The following is a 14,377-nucleotide window of genomic DNA, read 5'->3' as shown; positions in this document are numbered from 1 at the left end:
AGATGTCTGTGGTGGCACCAGGGCTCAGCCCCAGCAGTGCTGGGCAGAGCTGTACCCGGTGGGTGCCCGGAGGCTGCTGGGTGCTGGCAGTGCCTGGGTGGCACTGGGGTGTGTGGGAGGGCTTTGGCACAGGGGGGCTTTGAGCCCACACTTGGGCAGCTGCTGAGCGTGGGGGAAGGCTCCCCTCCTCATCCTCATCCTCCTCCTGCCGTCCTCTCCTCCTGGCTGGCTGTGCTGGGAGTGAGCACAGGCTGTGGGACCCACCTGGTGCTGTCATTGGCAGGAGCAGAGGAATGGCCAAAAAAGGGACAGCTCAGCCAGCAGGGGTGGCAGGAGACATGGGAGAGGGTCTAGGGACGGGGGACACGAGGGGGGCTGTGACTGTAGGTGCCCTGTGCAGAGTGGTGCCCATTGTGCCGTTGGGGTGTGACTGGAGCAGTGTGTGACACCCCTTGGCAGGCTGGGGACACCCCAGGCAGGGCTATGACCCCCCCAGGCTGCTGCAGGGCTGGGGGCTGTTCTTTCAGCCCCCTGGGATGGTTTTTACCTGTCCCCTGCCACACCTTTGCCTTTGGCTCCTGCCCAGCACCCAACAGGTGAAACCCCCCGGGCTGTGGCTGCCACCCCAGGGCACAGCAGGGATGGGCTCCCCATCCCCTTCACCCCCTGGACCCTACACAGGAGCCCTCCCAGCTGTGACCCCCTAAGAGCCTCCCCCTTGGGGAGACCCCAAGGTTGTGTGGGGTGTTCACAGAATCATGGTTTGGCTTTGAAGGGACCTCAAAGCCCAGCCAGTGCCACCCTTGCCATGGCAGGGACACCTCCCACTGTGCCAGGTGCTCCAGCCCTGTTCAAGCTGGCCTTGGGCACTGCCAGGGATGGTTTGGAGGGTTTTGAAGGGTTTCAGTGTGCCAGGGATGGTTTGGAGGGTTTTGGAGGGTTTCAGTGTGCCAGGGATGGTTTGGAGGGTTTTGGAGGGTTTCAGTGTGCCAGGGATGGTTTGGAGGGTTTTGGAGGCTTTCAGTGTGCCAGGGATGGTGTGGAGGATTTTGGAGGCTTTCAGTGTGCCAGGGATGGTGTGGAGGATTTTGGAGGGTTTCAGTGTGCCAGGGATGGTTTGGAGGGTTTTGGAGGGTTTCAGTGTGCCAGGGATGGTGTGGAGGATTTTGGAGGCTTTCAGTGTGCCAGGGATGGTGTGGAGGATTTTGGAGGGTTTCAGTGTGTGCTGGCATGGGGGGCTCTGCCTCGAGGGCTGCCTGGGGACAGCAGGGACAGCCCAGAGCCTGCCAGGGTGCCATGGGCTCGACCAGATGGACTCAACCTCACCACTGGCTGGAAACTGGCCCTTATTTCCAGAGCTGTTTTTTAAATAGTGCTTCTTGCCACATTTCTGCACAGCAAGTCCCCGTGGTGAGGATTTTCTCCCTTAGAGGCTTCACTGAACCCTCCCCTGCTCCACCCTCTGGGCCTGGAACCTGCAAACTGCTACAAACATTTGTTTGCCTGGGCAGCTGGGATTTAATTTTTTTTTTATTTTTAATAAAACTGTTCCATGAAGGATCTCCCAGCCAAGGGTGGTGGGGATGTCCCTGCTGTCCTGGCCACTCCTCAGGGATGAGAGCCCTGAGTTCTCCCAAGCCTTTGCCATCTGTGCTTGCTGCTGGTGGGGTGAAATCTCTTGCAGGAGGAAATTCCTCCCTGGGAGGGTGGGCAGGCCCTGGCACAGAGCAGCTGCGGCTGCCCCTGGAGCCCTGGCAGTGCCCAAGGCCAGGCTGGCAGCACCTGGGACAGTGGGAGGTGTCCCTGCCATGGCAGGGGTGGGATGGGATGGGATTTAAAGTCCCTTCCAAACCAAACCAGTTTGGGATTATCTGACTGTGTTTGAGAAGGAAAAAGCCCCTTCCCATGCAGGGCACAGCTCAGAGGGACTGGGGGCACCCCTGGGGGGCTGCTCTGCAGGGGTCACTGAGAATGTGGGGCAGGAAGGGAACCCCCAGAGCAGAGTGTGGGGAACATGGGGGGAACACGGAGGAACACGGGGGGACACGGGGGGACAGGGAGATATGGGAGAACAATGGGGGGGATATGGGGGATTAGGTGGGGAGCACAGGGGGGATATGGAGAGAACAGGGGGGACATGGGGGACATGGGAGGGATATGGGGGGAACATGGGGAAAATAGGGGGGAACAGGGAGGGTACATGGGGACAACAAGGGGGGACACAGGGAGACATGGGGGAACAGGGGAAGAACATGGGGGCACACAGGGGGAACACGATGGGACATGGAGGGACATGGGCGGAACAAGTGGGGACACAGGAGGACATGAGGGGACAAGGGAGGGATATGGGGGGAACAGGGAGAGAACAGGGGGGAACAGGAGGGGAACATGGGAACAACAACCGGGGACACGGGGGGACACAAGGGGACATGGGGAGATGGCAGGGAAACAATGAGGGAACAGGGGAAGAACATGGGGGAACACGAGGGGACATGGGGGGATTTGGGGGTACATGGGGGGACATGGGGGGACACAAGGGGACATGGGGAGATGCAAGGGGAACATGGGGAACGCAGGGAAACAATGAGGGAACAGGGGAAGAACATGGGGGCACACAGGGGGAACACGAGGGGACATGGGGGGGATTTGGGGGTACATGGGGGGACATGGGGGGGACATGGGGGGACATGGGAAGGATATGGGGGAATATGGGGGGAACACGGGGAGAGCAGGGGGAATAGGGAGGGAACATGGGGACAACAAGGGGGTACACAGGGGAACATGGGCGGACCCAGGGGTCATGGAGGGACATGGGGGGACACCAGGGAACATGGAGGAACATGGAGGGACACAGGGGGACACGGGGAGACACGTGTGCCCCGGTGCTGTCTCCCTGCCCAGTACCTCGCTGGGACCAGCCCAGCTTGGAGGCAGCTCCAGGCTGGAAATCAGGCCAGCCCTCTTGGTACAGACAGGGCAGGATGAAGGTGAGGATGAGGATGAGGATGAGGATGAGGATGAGGATGAGGATGAGGATGAGGATGAGGATGAGGATGAGGAGGGGCTGGACTCCTCGGCTCTGGGGCTCCTGCTGCTGCCCATCTCAGGGGGCTGTGTGGCTCAGTGGGCTGTCAGGACGGTGACACAGGGATGACACATGTGTCTGTGTCCCTCCAGGTGACCCAGAGGTGATGTTTCACGGCACCACACCCTCCCACGGGTGTCTGAGCATCGCTGTGGCTCACGGGGTGCTGCTCCCCCCTTCCTCCCGCAGGAGGAGGAGGAGGAGTGGGCGGTTTTCCTCCTGGGAGTAGCCCCAGGGCTCAGCATCCTGCTCGGGGCACCTCCTGCATCCCTGCCGGGTGTCCCCGGGCTCCCAGCAGGGTTTGATGTGCCTGGCCTCGGGCTGGGAGCGCTCCGGGCTCTCTGAGCACAGCCACGAGTGCCTGGGGGCACTGGGACACCGCTGTCCCAGCGGGGACATGCAGCGGTGCCCGAGGAGAAGGGAGCGCTGCTGCTTTAATGATCTGGCTGCGGTGAGAACTTGGTGTGGCGGAAATTGAACCCAGGGGAGAAAATCCTGTAATTCCATGCAAAAATGGCACGGCAGCGGCTCGGGGTGATTTACTGCAGCTGTTTTGGTGGGCAGCTCTGGGGTGTCATTAGAGCATTACGGGGTGACAAAGGGTCCCCCAAGGGTCTGAGCTGCTGCAGGGGGGGTCTGGGTGGGCAGGGAGTGTTCAGGGTGGGTTTCTCCCCAAAGGAGGGGGATGATGCCAGGGGCACAGAGCTGGGATGGGCAGCACAGCTGGCCCCAGGCCCTGCCCTCTGGGATGGAGGTGGGCAGGGGTCCTGGCTGTAGGATTGATGGGAGAAGCACGGTGGGGATGGACAGAGAGCAGAGATCTCTGCAGCCAGGGCTGGGAACTTGTGGGTTATTGCAAAGGGCCTGGGTGCAGGGCCCTGCTGGGAGCTGCCAGCCACAGCTCAGAGCAGGCTGAGAGAAGAGAGGGGGAGAGAGGGTGAGAGGGTAAAAGGGGTAAGAGAGCAAGGTTCCCATTCCAATACCATAAATCTTCTTCTATGTTAAATATTCTAATTCTCACTAACCCATCATACCCAAACAAGATACAAATCCTACAGCATTTCCATACAGCCTAGAAGAATCATTACATTCCCACACTGGGTTACATTTTAAACCCTAAAAACTCCTCTTTGGGCTCTTCTGCCAAGCTGGCAGGGTCTGCTCTGAGCCTTGGGCCTGTCTGCAAGCAGAGGGGATTGTTTGATCCAAAGGGGATCACCTTCAGCTGGCCCTGCCATTGTTTTCCAGTTGTTCAGTACCTGAGGGATCTCAAAGCTTGCTTTCATTTCAATCTCACTTATAGTTTCCATATTCTCAAACTCTTTTTCCAGGCAATCATATTTATAAGGCTTTCCTGTTTCACCTTCCCCGACACTGGCTGTGCCCTGCCAGCCCTGCAGTGGCACCTGCAGTGACCCCACAGCCAGGCAGGGTCCAGCACTGTGGGGCTGTGCCCCTGGTGCCAGGGCAGCTGCAGCTGTGTGCCCCCAGCTCTGTGGGGCTCCTGCAGGAACTGGGCGAAGGTTGGGCCATCCCCATACATCCCCCAATCCCATTGGGGGATCCCCATCTCCCCACACGTCCCCCAGTCCCACAGGGGGGTCCCCAGCTCCCAGCCCTGCCCCAGAGGGGATCCTGTGCCTGCTCGTTATCCTCAGCCCTGCTCTGATCTAATGAGTCCTCTGGGGAACCTGTGGGGCACCACGGGGTGCTGGGGATTGGCAGGGCTGTGGTTCTGCACACAGGCTGCACAGGGATCACTGCCTTCCTCATCATCATCATCACCCCCTGTGTGTGCTACCCCCGCGCTCCTCTTCTGCCCCTCAGGTCACCCCTTGCTGCCCACAGACCTCGGGGTGGTGGGGCAGGACAGAGTTTGGGGGATGCTGTGGGGTGATGGGACCTGTGCCAGCTGTGCTGGACCAGCTCTGGTGGCCCCTCCTGTCCTGACCCAGCCTGGGAACGGCTGTGCCTGGAGAAGGTGTCACTCAGGGCAGCTTTGGGGCTGCTCTGGCCCCATCAGGAGAAGCCCAAGGCGAGGAGGGGGTGTTTGTGCAGGCTGTGGGAGCTGGATTGACCAGGCAGGTGTTCCCCAGCACTGAAATCACTCAGTACCAGGCCTAATCCATCCATCCGTCCATCCATCCATCCATCCATCCATCCATCCATCCATCCATCCATCCGCAGCACACACAGGGGTGTTCAGGGGTGGCACGGGGGTGGCACAGAGGTGTCCAGGGGTGGCACACACAGAGGGTGGCACAGAGGTGGCACACAGAAGGGTGTTCAGGGGTGGCACACATAGGGGCTGGGGGTGTTCAGGGGTGGCGCACAAAGGGGTGGCACAGGAATGGCAGAGGGTGGCACACACAGGGGCCGGGGGGTGGCAAGGGGTGGCACACAGGGGTTGGGAGTGGCACAGGGATGGCACACAGAGGGGTCGGGGGTGGCACACAGAGGGCCCAGGGGTGTTCAGGGGTGGTACACAGGGCTTGGGGTTGTTCAGGGGTAGCACACACAGGGTCGGGGGGGTGTTGTGGGGTGGCACACACAGGGTCAGGGAGGGTTCAGGGATGGCACACACAAGGGCCGGGGGTGTTCATGGATGGCACACAGAGGGTCCGGGGGTGCTCAGGGAGGGTTCAGGGGTGTTCAGGGGTGGCACTCAGAGGGGTGGCACACAGAGGGGTTTTCATGGATGGCACACACAGGGTCCGGGGGTGCTCATGGCGGGTTCAGGCTGCAGCAGCCGTGCCCAGCTGTGCCGGGCTGAGCGCACACCCCGCGGGTGATTAGCGCTCCCTAATGAGCTGTCGGCGGCGCCGGGGGGAGGCGGGGATGCTCGGGCCGTGCCCCCCGGGCTCCTCGCGTGTCAGCCACCTGCCCCTCGCAGCTCTAATGGGCATTTGCTTCAATTAGCGGCGCGTCAGCCCCGCTCTGCTCAGCCCGAGCGCTGACCCGAACGCGCCGCCGCCGGCCAGACCCCGCGCCGGGGGGCGGCTGCTCCCCCTGCCCTGCTTCCCCCTGCTTCCCCCTTCTCCTGCCTCCCCCAGCCCTGTCCTTGTCCCTGTCCCTGCTCCCTCTGTCTCCCCCTGATTTCCCCTGCCCTGCTTCCCTCTGCTTCTGCTCCCCCTGCCCTGCTTCCCCCTGTCCCTGTCTCCCTCTCTGCCCTGTCCCCATGTGTGTCCCTGTCCCCCTCTCCCTGTTCCTTTCCTTGTCCCTGCCCCTATCCCTGTCCCCCTCTCCCTGTCCCTTTCCTTGTCCCTATCCCTCTCCCTGTCCCCCTTTCCCTGTCCCCCTGTCCCTATCCCCGAACCTACCCCTGCCCCTTTCTCTGTCCCTGACCCCATCCCTGTCTCTGCCCCTGTCCCTTTCCTTGCTCCTATCCCTTTCCTTGTCCCTGTCCCTGTGTTTCTGTCCCTTTCCTTGTCCCTGTGTCCCTGTCCCTTTCCTTGTCCCCGTCCCTACCCGTTGTCCCTGTCCCTGTCCCTGCTTCCTCCTGCCATCAGTGCTGAGCCCACACCAGATAACAACCAACGGGCTGCTTGGCTGGGTGGCCCAGCAGCCTGGACAGACAGACAGACAGACAGACCTCTGAGAGCAGGTGTGGGGAGCAGCTGGGGTTGAGTTTTGCGTGGAAAACACGTGGTGCTGAGCATAGGGGAGGGGTGGCAGCTCGGTGGGGACAGCACAGGGTGCAGGGATGTGCCAGGCATGGGGAGGGCCCCAGAGCGCCTGGTTTGCTCTCCCCTCTCTGCCCAGGGCCTGCTCCTGTTCTTGCACTCCTTTCCCCCCACCCTGCTCTCCTCGGGGCACGCAGGGGAGAGCTCAGCCCCACTCCCTGCACCCCAACACTCGTGGGCACCCCAAGGCTGGGGTGGGCATGGGCAGTGCCCGTCCTGGGCTTGGTACCCGTGTGGGTGGCTCATTTTGGGGTCTGAGGTTCATCTCGGGGTCAATGCTTGTTTTGGGGTCCGAGGTTCATCTTGAGGGTCAATGCTCATTTTGGGGCCAGGGGTTCATCTCAGGGCTCGATGCTCATTTTGGGGTCTGAGGCTCATTTCGGGGCCCGGGGTTCATCTCGAGGGTCAATGCTCATTTTGGGGTCTGAGGTTGGTCTCGGGGGTCAATGCTCATTTTGGGGTCCATACTCGTCTTGGGGGGGTCAATGCTCATTTTGGGGCCCGGGGTTCATCTCGGGGCTCGATGCTCATTTTGGGACCTGAGCTTAATCTCGGGGGTTGATGCTCATTTTGGGGTCCGGGGTTCATCTCAGGGGTCAATGCTCGTTTTGGGGTCCGGGGTTCATCTCGGGGCTCGATGCTCGTTTCGGGAGTCCGGCCTCGGGGGATGAAGCTCCCCCGCAGCACCGTTGTCATCCTCCCCGTCTCTGCCAGCTGCCCATTGACAGTCGAGGCACTCTCGCGCACAATGGGTCCGGCTAATCCCGTTACAATGGCACTAATTGCTAATCAGACCGATTTCACACTGCCGGCTCCCCTGACAATGAGGCTCGCCGGAGGAGGGCTCCGGGGGGGGTGAGGGGCTCTGTGGGTGCCCGCAGCCCCCCCTCCGGCCCCGCAGACGGGCACCGCCCTGGCACCGGTGTCTTCCAGCCTGGCAGAGCCTCCGGCAGCTGGCACGGCCTGGCACGGGCTCAGCCGCGTCCTGCCCTGGTGCCAGCCAGGCCGGGCAGGGGGTCCGGCGCACCTGCAGCCCCGGGCCCACCTCCAGCCCGCCCTTGTGCTCCACAGAGCATCCCGGTGCCCTCGGCTGAGCTGCGGGGCCGGGCGGGGGTCCGCGGTGTGGGTGTCACCCTGGCATAGGCTGGGTGTCATCCTGGCCCGATCTGGGCGTCACCCCTGCCACAGGCTGTGTGTCACCCCTGTCATGGGTTGTGTGTCACCCCTGTCATAGGCTGTCACCTATGTCACATAGGGGCTGTCACCCCTAGCACAGGCTGTGTGTCACCCCCAGTACAGGTTCTGTGTCACCCCTAGCATGGGCTGGGTGTCACCCCTGGCAGGGGCTGGGTGTCACCTCTAGCTCTGAGCCCAGACTGATGCCCTTGCCCAGTGCTGTTTGGGGTTTGGGCACCGGGGGCTGTGGGGCAGGATTAGCAGTGAGGGGCTGAGCCACAGGGATGGGCAGGGGCGACAGGGGGACAGAGGGGACAGAGGGGATGGGCAGGGGTGACAGGGGGACAGGCAGGGTGGCACAGCGGGGCACAGAGCACAGCCAGCCCTGCAGTGGTGCTGCAAGAAGCGATGCAGGGCAGGGAGTGGTGCTGAGCGTGTCGGGGTGCTAATGAGGAGAGAGCCGGGTGTGCTGCACCTTGCACTTAATTGCTGCTGGCTTCTGGCTCCTAATGAAGCTCGGCTGCGGGAGAAGCAGCAGCCTCTCCTCGTCTCCTCTGCCTCTGGCAGCCTGACCCTGCCAGCCCTGTGCCCTGCCTCGGGCAGTGTGGGGTGCCCTGTGCTCCCTCTGCGCTGGGAGGATGCTGAATGTCACCCCCGTGCAGCTGTGACGTGCCCAGAGCCCATCCCCTGTCCCTGTGCTCTGCATGGCAGCTCCAGCCCTGCTGCTGCATCTCCTGCCTGCTGTGCTGGGCAGGCTGGCAGTGCTGCCAGGGAGGGACTGTGGCTGTGGCAGGGCCCAGCAGGGACTGGGCATCACTCCTGCGAGCCCAGTTTGGCATCCCCAGCTCCCCACTGTCTGTGGGTGCAGGGCAGCACCATGGGGCTGAGCTGGATGGTGGCCTGGCCCTGCCAGACAGTGACAACCATTGCTGTGCTTCTGTCCCTGCTGCTTGGATGGTGGCTGGGTCCCGGATGGGAGTTTGGATCATCCTGTCCAATGATGGATAAGATGGGAGTTTGGTCGTGGATGGGATGGGAGTTTGGATCATCCTGTGGCTTAAGGAGAGCTGCCAGAGGGGTCTAGGGGGATTTTCCCTGCCAGGAACGGTGGCTGGGCCCTGGATGGGAGCTTGGATCCTCCATTCCAGTGATGGACAGGATGGGAGTTTGGTCGTGGATGGGATGGGAGTTTGGATCACCCTGTGGTTTAGGGAGAGCTGCTGGAAGGGTCAGGGGCACTCTCCCTGCTGGGAACGGTGGCTGGGTCCTGGATGGGAGTTTGGATCATCCTGTCCGATGATGGATAAGATGGGAGTTTGGTCCTGGATGGGATGGGAGTTTGGATCATCCTGTGGCTTAAGAAGAGCTGCCAGAGGGGTCGGGGGATTTTCCCTGCTGGGGCTTGACTTGCTCTGCTGGAAGGTGGTGAGCCCTGCTTGGGCAGCTGTGTCCAACCACCCCCTGGGTGCCCTCCCCAGCCGTGCAGGAAGGGGTTAATGGCTGGCCCATACCTGCAGTTGCATTTTAAAGATGTGAAATTAAAGCCCGTAATTTATTCTCCCCACACACGAAGGAGCAATTAGTTCTAAACACGGCTTAATCAGTCAGTGCGAGATTGATTTCTGTAGACTTGGATTTGGTGGCTGCTGGCGAGGAGCCAGCCTGGGAGCAATCTCCAAATAAATGAAGTGCAGAGAAGTAAGCCATTACATAATATGATAGATGAGGCTGGAGCTCACTTGCCTCTTCATTAGTATTCCACTGTACACCATAGCAGCACCAAACTTTCTCCCCTCTTCCTCCTCCTCCTCCTCCTCCTGCTCCTCCTGCTCCTCCTCGTCCTTCTGCCCCTCCTGCAGCTGGGAAGGGGCTGGGGAGGAGCCTCCAGCAGCCCCTGGCCAGCCCTGAGCCTTTGGGCAGAGCTGGGGAAGGGTCTCAGTGCTGCAGACTCTTCCCTGGGCTCTGCATATTGGCTTTTTCTCCTGGGGAAACTGAGGCACAGGGAGCTGGGGTGGCATCCCTTGAGATGCATGTCAGCAGCGAGAGGCAGGTGACAGAGAACCCCAGGGTGCTTTGGGCTGGAAGGGACCTCAAAGCCCATCCCATCCCATCCCATCCCATCCCATCCCATCCCATCCCATCCCATCCCATCCCATCCCACCCCTGCCGTGGCAGGGACACCTCCCACTGTGCCAGGTGCTCCAGCCTGACCTTGGGCACTGCCAGGGCTCCAGGGGCAGCCACAGCTGCTCTGGGCACCCTGGCACAGCCCAAACCTCTCTAACCAGGCCTTGCCAGCCTACAAACCCCCTGTGGCAAATGGCACTGGGGGCGCCTGGAACCAGCCAGGCAATCATTCTTTCCTTTCCTTTCTCCATTTGCTGCAATGGGTTTTGGTGCTGGTTTCCATCCTTGGTTGAGGAATGTGAATGCCAGAGTGGTTTGGGTGGGAAGGGATCTTCAATGGCAGCTGATTGCAGCCCAGGGCCACCTGCCACTGTGCCAGGTGCTGCCAGCCCCAATGCCCAGCCTGGCCTTGGGCACTGCCAGGGCTCCAGGGGCAGCCACAGCTGCTCTGGCAATTCCAGCCCAGCCCCTGCCCACCCTGCCAGGGAACAATTCCCAATTGCCAAGATCCCATCCAGCCCTGCCCTCTGGCACTGGCAGCCATTCCCTGCCTCCTGTCCCTCCATCCTTGTCCCCAGTCCCTCTGCAGCTCTCCTGGAGCCCCTTCAGGCCCTGCAAGGGCTCTGAGCTCTGCCTGGAGCCTTCTCCTCTCCAGGGCAGCACCCCCAGCTCTCCCAGACTGGCTCCAGAGGGGCTCCAGCCCTGCAGCAGCTCCATGGGCTCCTCTGGAGCAGCTTTAACAGGTCCATGTCCCTGCTGTACTGGGGATGGCAGGGCTGGAGACAGCTCTGCAGATGGGATCTCACAAGAGCCAAGGGGAGGAATCCCCCGCTTGCCCTGCTGGCCTCACAGGCATTTGGGGACAAGGTCTCACATGGTGCTAACAGGTTGTTTAGGGCTGTGATGGTGCTGATGTGCCCTGCACAGGGCAGGTGTTGGTGCTGAGGGTGGAGGGGAGCACATCAGGAGTGATGCCAGGCGGGGGAAAGGGCTTGGAGTCCCCTCCAAAGGGAGCCCCTCTGTCTGTGGAGCTGGTGGGGAGCGGGCTGGGATCTCCACAGAGGCGCTGGCTGTGCTGGGAACATCCTGTGGGATGTGCTGGGAACATCCTGTGGGATGTGCTGGGAGCATCCTGTGGGATGTGCTGGCTGCGTGGTGTCCTTGGGCTGGGAGGGATGGGCAGAGAAGCCCTGGGCCTGTGCGTGGTCCTGACCCCATCACTGCATTGTTGCCTCTTCACCCTGTCCCTCTGCTGCCTCCTGCCAGGGAAGGAAGGTCCCCTTGGTGCTCCCCTGGCTGCTGTGGGTCCCTGGGACCTGCTGTGGCAGGAACTGTGCCCCAGACAGAGCTGGGAGGTGCATCAAGGTGCTATGACCTGCGGGATGTGGGGGGGGACCTGCCAGCCAAGCTCTCCCAGCTCCAAACCCTCAGCTCTGGGGGATGGAGCCCAGGTGGGTCCCTGGGAGCTGCCATGGCAGGAATTGTGCCACAGACAGAGCTGGGAGGGAGGGATGGCGAAGCCATGGGCCTGTGTGTTGTCCTGACCCCATCACTGCATTCGTTCCCTCTTCGCCTTGTCCCTCTGCAGGCTCCTGCCAGGGAAGGTGGTCCCCTGGGAGCTGCCATGGCAGGAATTGTGCCACAGACAGAGCTGGGAGGGAGGGATGGCGAAGCCCTGGGCCTGTGTGTTGTCCTGACCCCATCACTGCATTCGTTCCCTCTTCGCCTTGTCCCTCTGCAGGCTCCTGCCAGGGAAGGTGGTCCCCTGGGAGCTGCCATGGCAGGAATTGTGCCACAGACAGAGCTGGGAGGTGCAGCAAGGGGCTGTGACCTGTGCGATGTGGGAGGGACCCGCTAGCTGAGCTCTCCCAGCCCCAAACCCTCAGCTCTGGGGGATGGACCCCGAGTGTCCCACGGTGTCCCACAGTGCCCCGTGGGTGTCCCTTTCCTTCGGGGTGCCCTCCCTGCTGCTGACCCCGCCCCTGTCCTTGCTGTCCCCTTGCAGAACTCCATCCGGCACAACCTGTCCCTGCACACGCGCTTCATCCGCGTGCAGAACGAGGGCACGGGCAAGAGCTCCTGGTGGATGCTGAACCCCGAGGGCGGCAAGACGGGCAAGACGCCGCGGCGGCGCGCCGTGTCCATGGACAACAACAGCAAGTTCCTGCGCATCAAGGGCAAGGCCAGCAAGAAGAAGCAGCTGCAGGTGACGCAGGAGCGCGGCGAGGACAGCCCGTCCTCCCAGCAGCCCAAGTGGTCGGAGAGCCCCGCGTCCCACGCCAGCGACGAGTACGACGCCTGGGCGGACTTCAGGACGCGGGCCAGCTCCACGGCCAGCACGCTGAGCGGGCGCCTCTCGCCCATCATGGCCAACCACGAGCCGGACGAGCTGGAGGAGGATGATGGCACCCCCTCGTCGCCGCTGATGTACCCCAGCCCTTCCAGCACCATGTCTCCTTCCCTGAGCGCCCGCTGCTCCGTGGAGCTGCCCCGGCTGACCGACCTGACCGGCACCATCAGCCTGAACGAGAGCCTGGGGGAGAGCATGCTGGAGGACCTGCAGGACGGCTACAGCATGAGCCCCTCGCAGCAGCTCCCCCCGGCCGCCCTGCGGCAGAGGAGCTCCAGCTTCACCTTCAACTCCAAGTGCTCCAGCATGGGGGCCGCCTCCAACACCTACTGCGGGACCATCTACAGCCAGCCGGCCATGGGCCTCATGCGGCGCCTGCCCATGCAGACCATCCAGGAGAACAAGCAGGCCACCTTCTCACCCTCCAGCTCCTACAGGAACGCCTCGCTGCAGGACCTGCTCTCCTCCATCTCCTACGCGCACAAGGAGAGCATGGTCCCGGGGGAGCTGCCCCCGCTGCCGCAGGCCAGCCCCATGGTGCCGGCCCGTGGCCACAGACACAACCCGCTGCTGTGCGGGGCTGGAGAGCAGGCCCTGTCCTCCTACCCGCCCCACCCGGGCTCTCTGATGAAGAGCAACGCCCTGTACCACCCGTCACCAGCCGGCCACCACCCTGCGGTCAGCACCAGTGCCTTAGCCAATCCTGTCAGCCTTATGAGCCTGCCCAGTGAGTCGTGCAGCATGACGGCCGTGCCGCACCACCACGGGCACCTGCATCCCTACGCCAATAGCCAAGGGGCACACATGAGCCTGCTGGATTCGCTGCAGGGCCCCTACCCGGGGGCTGTCCACCCCCCCGTGCTGGGCCAGGACAGGTTCCCAGCAGACCTGGACCTGGACATGTTCAACGGGAGCCTGGAGTGCGACGTGGAGTCCATCATCCTCAATGACTTTATGGACAGCGATGAGATGGATTTCAACTTCGACTCGGCGCTCCCGCCGCAGAACGGGCTCAACGTGCCTGCGCTGCCCGGGGGCCCGCAGCCCACGAACCAGAGCTGGGTGCCCGGGTGACCCTGCCCCTGCTCGGGCTTGCCACCAGGAAGCCACCAGGGGAACATTGAGACTCACTGTTTTTTTTTCCTTTCTCTTCTGCCTTTGTTTGTTGAGATAGGCGAGAGCCATCGGTCTGAGCTTAAGGTCGAACAAGAAACACAAACCGGAGGGTGAAATGTTGAGATGGGGGAGGACGCCCAGCCCCAGGTGTGCCAGGTCCTGCCAGCATCCTCTGGAGGACACAGGGCAGGTGGGAGGGAGAGGCAGCTGGAGCCAGGCAGATCCAGGGTGGTGGCAGGAAGGGAAAGCCTTTCTAGACAGTCCCAGTGCCCCGTGGTGCCAGTTGGGTTTGTCCTTGGGCTGGGGGACAGAGTGGTGGTGGCTGGTGCTGTGGGACCCCTGGGGAAGAGCTCTTCTCTGAGCCACCTTGGGAAATGAGTCCTCTGGGCAGAAGTGTCAGGAGTGGGGACCCTGCCCCAGGGCAAGGGGGGGCTCGTGGCCTCTCAATCCTGGTGGAGATGGGAGCTCTGCTGAGCCCACCCCCCAGGCCAGCTCTGCTGGGTGTCCTGGTGGCTGCAGGCAGGGTTCCTGGCCGAGCAGTGAGCAGTGAGCAGGCTGGGCACGCTCCAGGGGGTCCTGGTGGCAGTGAGGGACCCCTGGGCTGGCAGTGAGGGACCCCTGGGCTGGAGGCTCAGGGGCAGCTCGCAGGGGTGGGGAGGGGGAAGTATTTATTTGATTTCATGCACTCTTTTGCCATTGAGTTTTTGCATTGGAAGGAAGAGAGGGTCGAGCTTAGGGAGAGGAGAGAGGCCATGGGTGATGTGTGCCATCACATGGCTCATCCTGGCTTGGCCATGGGGGTGTTGGATGTTGGGGTGGAAGCTGGGGGCTGTGCTGTGG

The 14,377-nt window shown here is 62.3% G+C and overlaps 1 protein-coding gene across 1 annotated transcript in view; it reads left to right on the top strand.

Moving 5' to 3' along the window:
- FOXO6 (forkhead box O6) overlaps positions 1 to 14,155 on the top strand; it is a 43,803-nt gene extending 29,648 nt beyond the window's left edge. The window contains exon 2 of the mRNA XM_058819820.1: positions 12,077 to 14,155. Within this exon, the coding sequence (XP_058675803.1) occupies positions 12,077 to 13,495 (1,419 nt within the window). The 3' untranslated portion in view covers positions 13,496 to 14,155. The remainder of the gene's footprint in view (positions 1 to 12,076) is intronic.
- The last annotated feature ends 222 nt before the right edge of the window (positions 14,156 to 14,377 follow it).

This window comes from Ammospiza caudacuta, chromosome 25 (genome assembly GCF_027887145.1).
Source record: "Ammospiza caudacuta isolate bAmmCau1 chromosome 25, bAmmCau1.pri, whole genome shotgun sequence".
In the NCBI taxonomy this organism is placed as follows: Eukaryota; Metazoa; Chordata; class Aves; order Passeriformes; family Passerellidae; genus Ammospiza; species Ammospiza caudacuta.
This window is presented reverse-complemented; position numbering and strand designations above follow the sequence as displayed.